At 43.2% G+C, this 11556-nt stretch overlaps 1 protein-coding gene across 1 annotated transcript in view; it reads right to left on the reverse strand.

Annotated features, from left to right (window-relative positions):
* lrtm2a (leucine rich repeat transmembrane protein 2a) overlaps nt 1-9152 on the reverse strand; it is a 19127-nt gene extending 9975 nt beyond the window's left edge. The window contains exon 1 of the mRNA XM_030046031.1: nt 9080-9152. Within this exon, the coding sequence (XP_029901891.1) occupies nt 9080-9152 (73 nt within the window). The remainder of the gene's footprint in view (nt 1-9079) is intronic.
* Between the last annotated feature and the right edge of the window lie 2404 nt (nt 9153-11556).

The raw sequence follows: 11556 nt of genomic DNA on the forward strand, positions 1-11556 counted from the left end.
ATCTTGTCTAATACGAATCACCTAACAAGATACCTGCTAATGCGATTGCACTGTGGGCAGTGTTCCCAGCAATGGACAACAAAGTGAGACGCTGTGTCAAAATATTTTTTCACGTTTCCTGTCAACAAGATCTTTGCGTGTAATTGAAGCAGCAACATTTTTGGCACTCTTGCCCATCACTGCCCCGGTAATCTGATTGGACAGTCACAAAAACCACCAGTGCCAGTGATCAGATGGCTAATAATTACATTTTGAAAATGTCACACAATGATCTCAATCTCTACCTTCCTCTAATATCTTTGACTTTCCAGTTGTTTTTCTGTTAAATATTACAGATCACATCTGCAGGGAGCAACAGTATGTTTGAAATTTTCTCTTTGCTCATTTACTGCAGTGGAGGATTTTTCTCAACCTGCATGTTTTTCTTTCACATTGAAGCTTCTGTCCTCTAGCTGCCCGGCTTTCCTTTTAATAGCATAGCCGGTGGCTCACTGTGCACCTCCCAACAGTGTGTGTGTGTATGTGTGTGTGTGTGTGTGTGTGTGTGTGTGTGTGTTGTGCTAGGGTACAAACGAGAGATTAGTAGTCAATAACCTTTGAAATGGGATAATGAACTTTCAGGTTGCGCGAAGGTGTGTGTGCGTGTGTGTGTCTGTAAAGTAATTCCCTGGTTGTCTTACGGTATCTTGCCTCCTGCCACATTTTAAAATTTTGGTTTTGTTTATTTGTTTATTTTAATTTTTAGTTTTGACACACACATGCATGCACCTTTTTTCACAAGATTCATTCTAGCATTTTTTTTTTTCACATAGGTCAGAACAACCTGGAACAAAGTAGACTAAACTAAACTCGTGTATCAGATGACCCTGCTTGTCCTATCAGTGTGTTGATGTTGTGTGTCCCCTAGGCAACGCTGCTCGACAACTCTGGGGCCCCAGCTGTCTGTAAGTTTATATCCAGACGCCCCTGGGTGACACTGGAACCTGCGATGATGTCATTACAGCAGCCACTTGTGTTACTGAGGCCAGTCGCATGTTACCGAGCGGCGAGCTGTTTTCCATGCTGATATCTTGTTACCAGGACTACCAGCTGTCTGTCACGCCTCAGACCCAACCACCTTTATTTCCTAACTCTTTAAAGTTTCAGATGCTTCTCCGTGCGACAGCCTGACCCACTTCTATCCTGCCGCTGTGTACAGTCACATCACAGAGTATGGATTTGGCTGCCACGCAAAAGCCTGACACAGCATTACGCCGAGCTTTCACTCAGATTAGATAACAAAACTTGGATGCCCTCAGCGAGGCGCTTCGTCATGCAGCGTAAAATCATGCAATTACAATTAGCAGTCAAGATACCCAGCCAGCACTCAATTCAGCAAATACTCCACTGTTTTCACATAAATCAATGCACGCTGCATATAGTAAGAAAGAGCACCGCTGTCCAATATCTATAAAGTGTATGGTATATAAAATAATTCATGTCACCATTTCCCTTTTTTATAATTTTGTGCGGCCAGTTTAATTACTGAGGACACAAATTGGTTTTTGTGTTGACAATGCTTTACTTAAGGTGATGATTAAATTCTGAGGTGTGGCGGACACGTAAAAATGCCTGTAGCAAGGCTGGTTCAGTAATCTTTAATAAGATTAAGAATAAAAATAAACTTTAATTTTGTTGCATTTTCCTAAGTTCACAAAGGGCTTTACAAGAAACTGTAACAGCATGTCAAATTCAAGGGACAATTTAGTAAAAAAACAAAAACAAACAAAAAAAAAACAAAACAAAGATCATTTGTTATATCTTCATATTTCCTGAAAACACGGACTGCTTGGGCTACATCCATTATTTCATTATTAAAATAATCTTCCAATTATCTTTGCAATTAATTGATTAATCATTTAGCATACAAAATGTCAAAATAACGACAAATACCCATCACAAATGACCAGAATCCAAAGTGATATCTTAAAATTGTTAACCTCTTCATTATGTAACCACTCGCAACAAAGGAAAGCCAGAAAATCTCTTTTTTGAAGGTGGAATCGGCAAATGTTCATTTTTACTTGATAAATGACTAAAGCGAATGATAGATGATAAAATAATAATTTATTATGTTCAGCAGTTACAGTCTATGCAGATTGTCAGTGGCTGTTCCCTACTGGAACCTGAGACCTCATTTAGTTAGCTGATGGAAAATAGCAAGTGTGTGCGTGTGTGTGTGTGTGTGTGTGTGTGTGTGTGTGTGTGTGTGTGTGTGTGTGTGTGTGTGTTTAAGTCCCTGTGCCTTCCTGTGTCTTATGCCTTTACATCTCTTTCTGTTTGCCTTCCTCCCTCTGGGCAAATTACATGGCCATCACTTAGTATTGCACATAAATGAAGGCAAAAGCTCTAAAGGAGGTATGAGGGAATACACACACATACAGATACACACAGACTGCCAAGGCCACAGCAGTACCACCACATTATTTCAACACTGACGAGGTAATGCTGCGTTTCTGTAGCAACCAAATTCTGCAAGTGATGTTAAGAGAAGAGGCAAGGGGAGAAGTTTGCAGTTTACATCAAAATCCCATAATTTAACCCACATTATCTCTCTCTCTCTCTCTCTCTCTCTCTCTCTCTCTCTCTCTCTCTCTCTCTCTCTCTTCCTCTCTCTCTCTCTCTCACACACACACACACACACACAGCAGCGGCAGATAAGCAGGAACATTGTGTAGGTTTAAGGCTGTGCTCCTGCTGACAGTGATGTGGAGAGGAGAAACTATAGAGTAGACGCTTCTCCTATTTCTCTGTATTCTTCTCTCACCTCCTCTCTCTGTCTCTCTCTCTCTTTCTTTCTCTCTCTCTCTCTCTCCCTCTCTCGCTCATTTATTTTGTGATGAATTTTGCAGTGGTGAGACAGAATCATTGTTTTGACTCGGGGGTAACATGTAGGGCGAGCTGCCTCTTTAATTCATGTTATCAGTATCAATTTGTAGCTACACACACAAACACACACACACGTACACACGCACACACAACAATACCTCGAATTAGCCCATGGGAGTGATGACATCCAGTGACATCATTTTTTTGTCTATTAATCTGAGACAGAAGACACAAGAAAGGGAAGGAATTAAAGGGATAGAGACGAAGAAACAGAAGTGATAGCAACCAGCCCCACGTTTGAGCGTGTGATCCTGACATTTCCACCAGAATGTCTCTTTGTTTCTCACCTAACCTCACCTCTGCAGAGGATGCAGCCTCACTCCCCTCTGGCCAGTAAACTAGGCCTCAGCCCAAGGCTGAATACACTCTGAGGGTTTGGACAGAAAGGATGGACGCTCAGCTTTTGATGTTACAGGCTCACCAGTGTGACTAGAATAGGACAGATTCTGTCTTGGATCAGTGACAGGTCGTAATGTATGCACCCTCATCCTTCAGAGCGACGGATAGACAGATGGTATTGATCCAACATAAACACACACACACGCCGTCAGAGAATGTGTGTCTCAAGGATTTTTTCAATGGAAAATGAAAAGAGAGCAATAGATAGATAGATAGATAGATAGATAGAGGGATAGATAGATAGAGGGATAGAGGCATAACAGTGGCCTATGCCAATCCTAATATTAGATATGGCTGTACAGTGCTCGAGATCTCTTATCTTGCTAATTGGATGCCCACTTCAACGCCTGTTGAAGTGCTCAGTAAGATGAATCAAGCACATTTCCAGTGGTTGAATTATCTGAGACCATTATCAACCATTTTCTCTGATTAGTTAGTGAGTACAGGTTTTCTTTTTTTTTTTTTTTTTTTTACAAGTACCAGATAGATAGATAGATAGATAGATAGATAGATAGATAGATAGATAGATAGATAGATAGATATGGATGTGACACTGTATCAGTTCCCTGTGGTAAGTGCTGAGCAGCAGTGATGCTGTTTGTGGCGCAGAGGATTATGCAGATGTATCCCTGCCAACCTCCTGTGAAAATGGGCCAGTTTCATGCATTTGGGTGCTTCAACCACCATACTGCTGTACCTGTACCAAACTGAATTATGGACAAAAGGTAATAGAGAAACGCACTGTACTGTGCCTGTAGGCACGACTATGCAGTGGGAAAATCAGTGTAGTTTGCAGCATGTACTGTACCATGTGCAGCCGCAGCTAGTGTCAGATTTCCCAGTTGAAATCCTCTACCTCCTGCATCACATTAACATTTGACATTGCAGATATTTGGTTGACACTCTCACCTGGTGACTTAACCTCAGCATTAAGCTTTAATCCTAACTCACCAACATTGCAACAGACAAACAGTAAGCAGGTTAAAGCCTGAGTGCACAGACAAACAATACAAGAAACACAGATTGCGTCCCTACAAAGATCATGTATTGACTGATAGAGCGGCACTCGGTAAACAATCAGAACAAGTGAGAACATGTAGAAAAGATTTTTTTTTTCTGAAAGTCACCTTTAAAGGAAAAAGTCTGTGAAATTTTGCTTTTTTGTCTTTCATGACCAGACATTGCTCACATTGTACTCACTTTAAGAAACACTAATGATGCTCAAAATCATTTTAAGGTAAAGTAAAGTAAATATAATTAAAGACTGTGATTTAAAATGTTAAGATGTTCCCTCAGTGGGGAAACAGCTAGTTTTTGCTACAATCCCTGCTCTGGTACATTTGGTTTGATTTGGCTTGTGACTGGTAAGTATGTCTATTCAGTTACATTCTGGCACTTAACCAATGTCTGAAAGATTTTTTTCAGGGTAAAAATCAAACCAGCCTGTTAAATGGGGAATGCATCTAATCAATACAGCAAACCATCCGCTGCTCTAGGCAGTGGACTAAAAAGTTTATTTCCCTTACTGCACAGCATGGCTCCATTCCCAACCTATAACTCACTGTGTTACTGCTCCATCCTAAACTCAATGCGACACCCTTACTCACTCTATCATGGCTGCACTCCAAAACTAATGCTACACCCCTGACGCTGTACTACAGCTTCATTTGCCTGAAAATGTTTTACCTTAGGTCCCTGTATTGTGTGATTCCAAACAGCCTGCATTCAAAACCTAATCACTTGCTTTATTGTGACTCTACTCAAAACTAAATTTTCTAACCTAGATGACTGTAGTGTGGCTCCATTCTACACCAAATGCCACACCCTAAGTCACTGTGTTATGGCTCCATTCAAACTTCGTATTTTAACCTAGAACACTGTGTTATGGCTCCGTTGCAAAAGTTATGCCATACCCATAAGTCACTGTAGTACGACTCCATTCCAAATGCAACACCTCCTGTCACTGTATTGTGGCTCCGTCCCAAACAAAATGTTCTAACCTAGATCAGTGTATCAAGGCTCAATTCAAAACCTAATACTGCCTCATAAGTCACCGTATTATGAGTCAGCTCAAAACAAAATGTCCCAGCCTGGGTGACTGCGTTATAGTTCCACTAATATTTCAACATAGGTTACTGCGTTATGGATTCATCCCGTGCCTAATGCAACACCCTAAGCCACAGCATTTTGACTCTCTCCCAAAACTAATGCAGCGCCTTAAGTCACTGTATTGTGGCTCTGTTCCAAAGCTAATGCTATACTGTAAGCAGCTGTGATACGACTTCATTTTAAAACTAATGCAGCATCCTAAGTTACTGTGTTAAGGCTCCCTGCTATAAACCAAATGCTACCTTCTGTCTCTCTGTCCATCCATCACTCTCTCCATTAGAACCTATGGGCTCAGTTAATCTGCTAGCTCTGATTGTGACTGCATCAAGGCACGCGCACATGCACACACACACACACACACACACACACACACACACACACACACACACGTGCAACAACACAGAGTACAGATAACAGTGTCTGTATTTCTGCTTGTGTGCAAATTTGTTGGTGTGTGTGTGTGTGTGTGTGTGTGTGTGTGTGTGTGACTGAGACAGTCTGCTGGGATCGTGGAGGCCTGGAGGCACCATATGGTCTCTGTGTCGCTCATAGACCTCCCTTTGTTCTCCTCTCGCCTCTCCTCCTTCATCCTTTCTTTTCCCTCTTCCTCTCCATCTCATCTCTTTTTCACCGCTGCTTCTGTCATCTTCCATCTCTCTTTCTGCTCTTCTCTACTCTCCTCCTCCTTCAAAATTGCTCTTATGTTTTATAACCATCTCTGTTTCTGTATCTCTCTTCTTTTACTATCGCTATCCTTACATCTGCCTGTATTGAATTAGAAAAACTGAATGGAACTGGCAATTGTGTTTTAAGTTTTCAATATTGCAATGCTGAAAAAAAGGAAGAAAAAAGTTTACACTGGCACCAATGAAATGCAAGCAAATTGCAATGAGACCCCATTTGCAAACAAGTATTGATGTCAGCTTCACATGACTAGTTCACTTTCACTTCCATCAGCAGTTGAAAAGTTGCTTTGAGCAGCAGTTGAAATGATATTTGTAAAATATCTGCGCATCACAACCGCCCAGATATTCCTTGTCTCTCCCATGTAGAAAAGTCTCCATCATGGTTGCATGGCCTTTTTTCTTGCATCAGCATATTGCCAAGCGCATTTCTTTGTTTTCCTCTTCAGATGAACGCATGAAATTTGGCCAACACGAGCTGACATCAAAGAACATAAACAACCTGCCCCAGGGCTAATCAATTCTAGAAAGACTATTTTAATTTTTTCGTGTAAGCCTGTGTATTTGCTTTAATCCAGCTGATGGAAATGAAACTAATTAACCTTTTTGTGCAGCATTTCAAAAGTTTGTAAAAAAAAAAAAAAAAAAAAAAAAAATTGCTTGGCAGCTGAATAGAAACATACCTTGTACTACATGTCTGTTTCTGTCTATCAAATTCCAGCTCTAAGCTTTATTGGCATTAGAAGAAAAAAGAAGAAAAGAGGAAAAAACAAATCCTTGATGATTTTCAGTGCCTGTGTATTGTTCTCAGTGCTGCAGCTGTCTGATATATATTAGTTCTCTCTGACTCTATGTTGAGGTTTGCTAAGCCCTCTACTCCTTTTCCAGTGGCTCAGTGTGTGTGTGTGTGTGTGTGTGTGTGTGAATGGCACTGTGTCTGAGAGGCTTGAGGGGAAATAGCAGAAATCAGACAACCTCGAAGGTTTAACAGAGAGAAAGGAATCTCTCTCTATATCTATACCTATATCTGTGTATCTATCAAGCTCTACATAAATATGTATAGAGAGAGAGATTTGTTTTGCAGTTGCTTTGTCAATATTGATGTGACTCAGGTCAAAGAAGCATATTGTATTGCACAGAGAGAGGGAAACACGTGTTGCTGTTGAAATTGTACCTTTTGTTTGTTTTGGAAATACTGCCAATGTCACAGTCGCAGCTTTAAAGTGATAGCAAGGGAGAGCTCGAGCAAGAATGTTCTTGATGAACACCTGCGTTTGAAAAATGCTTCGGCAACACCGTTAATACGACATTCGTGGCAGTGAAGCGCTTTGAATCGAGCTGAGACGGAGAAAAATGGAGAATGCAATTGAATTAAGTTGAATGCAAGAGCGACGGGGCCGAGTGAAGGGAGAGACAAGAGGCAGAGAGCAGGTGGGCTACAGACGGAGAGAGAAGGAAGGAGGTATGAGATGGAGAGATAGAAGCAGAGGGAGGCCGAGTGGACGAAAGGGAGGTGTATCTATCTACTTGGAGTTGCTGTGTGGGTGTATCGAGGTGCTGACAGATAGCGTTGCCCTGTTATTTAGTGTCCCCGGTGTTACACAGCAGTTGGTGGGGGCGTTTCAGCAAGACACCTCTGCTACAATAACACTGGATACTGTACCGCTCTCAACAGGAAGACAACCGTCTCACTCTTTCCCTTTCGTGTGTTCTTTAAAGCCGTTCATTTTGTGCAGAGAATGAAATGTGTGCATGGGTGTGAACAATGGAGAGAATGATACACACACACACACACACACACACACACACAGATAGAGAAAAAGGTACAAAGAGCAAGAGAGAGAGAGAGGAGAGAGAGAGGCATCTCATGTTTGCCTATTAGCTGAAGAAGTGTCTGGAATCCCTCTGAGAGCAGGATCCCATCCACTCCACTGTCTAATCCACAACACACACACACACACACACACACACACACACACACATACACACACCACAGTCCTATCTGTTGCTATGCCACCCGACTTCTGACAGATTTCTGTTTTGACTGAGAGTGCGTGTGTGTGTGTGTGTAGGTGAGGGAGAGAGACAGAAGGATGCAGGAGAGAAAGACAGAGAGAGGAAGAGGAACGGGGGAAGAAGAAAAAGATGGGGGAAAGGTGGGTGGAAAGGCAAATGAGGTAGGGAAATGAAAGGAGGAGAAGGAAAGGGAAAGGGAAAGGAGGCACTAAGGCACCTAAGCTGCAAAATGGGCTCTTCCCGTCTTTGTCATTGTCCTTGGCTAACTGTGTAAATACATGCAGTTAAATGGCATTTCACTGGAGGACTTGGCACATGGCCACAGCATGCTCTATGATCTCATCTTGTGTGTGTGTGTGTGTGTGTGTGTGTGTGTGTGTGTGTGTGTGTGTGTGTGTGTGTGTGTGTGTGTGTGTGTGTGTGCGCGTGTGTGTGTTTGAGCACGCAGGGCATGCTAACAGTAGCAGCTGTCAAAACAGACAGTGTTCCCCCTTTTGTGCTTAGTTAGGAGGAGAATGCATTAGAATAGAGCAGAGTTGAGCTGAAAAGGAATTTAGTCCCTGTTGAAAACAATTGGAAATGACAGAGTCATGGAGATAATATAATTATTCTGTGTGTAGAATTAGAAGGAATTCAACACTGGAGCACTATTTGCTTTCACCTTCTATCATCTTTTCTCATCTCATATCATCCCCTCTCATCTGTTCTCAGTTTTTGTTCTTATCTCACTTATACCTGCTTTCATGTCATTTTGTATTGTAACAGTAGATGAGCCACTGCGGTTTGGTGGACCTCCACTGGCAGCTGCTCATCTCCTCATACCGGTTGCTCTCATCTCCTTTTCAGCTTCACACCGTTTCCACCTCATTTCTTTGTAACTCGGCCATTATTCCCTCTCCTCTCCTCTCCTCTCTGGCCAATCATTGTCTCTGTGCAGGACTCACCAGGTCTGGCTGGGTGCGGGGTGCTGGGTGGGGGCGGGCTGATGCCCCCAGGGGGGTGGGTGTGGGGCGGCATGTCACAGCACTCTGCGGCCTTCCTCTGTCAGAGGGGCGGGGCTACGGAGGGCGTCAGGCCGCCATGCCTGCAGCCTTGAGATGGCTGAGCTACACCGAAACACCTGAGGAGAGAGAGAGAGAGAGAGAGAGAGAGAGAGAGAGAGAGAGTGAAACACAACAACAAACAGAGAAAGGAAGCACGTCACTCTAACACTCACGCATCTGCGAATCCTCATTTTGTCATTTTGAGACCGTTTCAAACCAATTTGTTGCTGCATGGGCCCACACACACACACACACACACACACACACACATACACAGACACACACCTCCCTTGACAACATTAAAGTGTGCCTCTATGTCTCTGCTTATGTGCATGTGTGTTAGCATCTGTGCTTGCTTGTGTATATGTGTGTATGTGTGTGTGTTTGCCTGTTTGTACGCAAGGATCAGAAATAGCCCCCTGGTATTTCATAGGCATAAATAATAGATGTGTGTCTCTTTGGCAGTTTACACAATCAGTTTGCCTTTCCCACAGTCAGACCCCCTACTGCTGGTGTCTGGCAGAGAGAGAGAGAGAGAGGGAGGGAGGGAGAGGGAGAGTGTGGAAAAAGCAGATTAAAGCGGAGAGAACGATGAACAGTGAATGAAGAGAGAGAACAGGAAGACAAATAGAAAGAAAGGACGAGGCTGTGTATGTGTGTGTGTCTGCGTCTGGGAAAACACCCACTAGCTGAAACATTGTCCCCCACACTCAGCCATCCCTCTCAATCTGCCCTTAAGCAAGGCACATCCGCCCCAGCCTGCGCCGAGGTGCGATCGTGTGCTTTGAATGAATGGAGAGGCGTTTCCTGCGCAGCTCGCTTCAAGCGTCAGTTTGACTGGAGGTGTGTGTTTGCGCACTTGTGCATGCACGTGTTCTGATTATGTAAATGTACGTAGATTTGCACCTGAAGCCAGCGCATAGGCGTAGAAGTGTGAGGAGGAAGACGATGAAAAAGGAGGCGAGGAAGGGTTAGGAGGAAAGCATGACGGATGGATGCAGATGGAGATCCAGACAGGCAGAGAGGCAGATACTCAACTTTATGGTCGTGCAGGCAGACAGGCAGGCAAGAGGACAGAGAGACAGGCAGAAAGACGCCGCTCGCTCTCGAAAGTGACACCCAGTCATCTGTCCAGAGTGTCAGCAAGTTATTTACCACTTGTAATATATGTGGCTGCGGGAACAGAGGGGATGGGAAAAGGGGAGAGGGTGGACGAGGTGAAGATGAGGAAAAAAGATTTAGAGGGAGAGAAGAATGAAAGAATACAGGAAAATGAACGAAAATATTGAATGAGAGTGTGCATGAGGCACCAAAATGCCACGAGGTGAGGGGAGGTAAAGATATGTTCAGCGGGTAAACACAGAGGCCATTAAAATTCACCTCCACAACCACCCCGTGTGTGTAGGAGTGTGTGTTTGTGCAGGTATTGTGTGTGTGTGTGTGTGTGTATCTTGTGCTTGCATACGATTAATGTGTGTATGTTTGTTTAGCCCCAGTGGTGCTGTTTGTGTTATCATTATTGCTATTAGTTCCTGCCAGACCCTGAACAAAATACAAGACACTTGTCTAATCTCTCTCTCTCTCTCTCTCTCTCTCTCTAGCTTCACTCCTCCTCTCTCCTCTCTTTTTTTCCTTTCTCTCTCCTCTGTCTTTTCTTTTTACCCCACACCCCCACCCCCGTCTCTCTTTCCTTGACAGAGGAACAGAGGCGTGTACCAAGAATATTCTGCCGATGGATTTCCTTGCATGTGATTAAAGTCAAAGCAGAAATTTTAGCTGTTTTTCAAGAAGCGCATGAGCTCGGTTTGAAAAATTAAAGGAACAGGGAAGAGCAACTGAAGGAGCTAAAGCAGTTTATGAAAATTATCACCCAAGTGCAGTGCAGGTTTTCATTTTTCAGATGGCTGGGTCATATGGATTTATATTAAAGGTGCTCTGTGTAAAATTTCTGACGGTTGATGTAAGTGAGGCAAAGACATGCAAGAAGCATGCCCTTTGATGGTTGAGTCTATGAGGTTCTCATCCTTAGTCTGTCAACTGAGTCTAAATGAGTCTCAGTTGAATCAGCCCCCACAGTCATGCATAGTGCACCTGTAAGGCCGACTGCGTGCAAGACGATTTAAAAACTAAAAGTGTATACTGTTGAACTTTTACGTACATGCTGATGAACTGTTGTGTAGAATTGGGAGGTGTAGGTGTATATTACATAGAAGTGTGTGTGTGTGTGTGTGTCTGTGTGTGTGTGCGGTAAAGCTGTCAGTCTATTCTCAGAAAGCTTTTTATACCAATTTGACCTGTACATAGGGGCAGCCAAAGTATACACACACACACACACACACACATACACACACAGACACAGAGAGGTGTGAACACACATG

Source organism: Myripristis murdjan, chromosome 23, assembly GCF_902150065.1.
Source record: "Myripristis murdjan chromosome 23, fMyrMur1.1, whole genome shotgun sequence".
Lineage (NCBI taxonomy): Eukaryota > Metazoa > Chordata > Actinopteri > Holocentriformes > Holocentridae > Myripristis > Myripristis murdjan.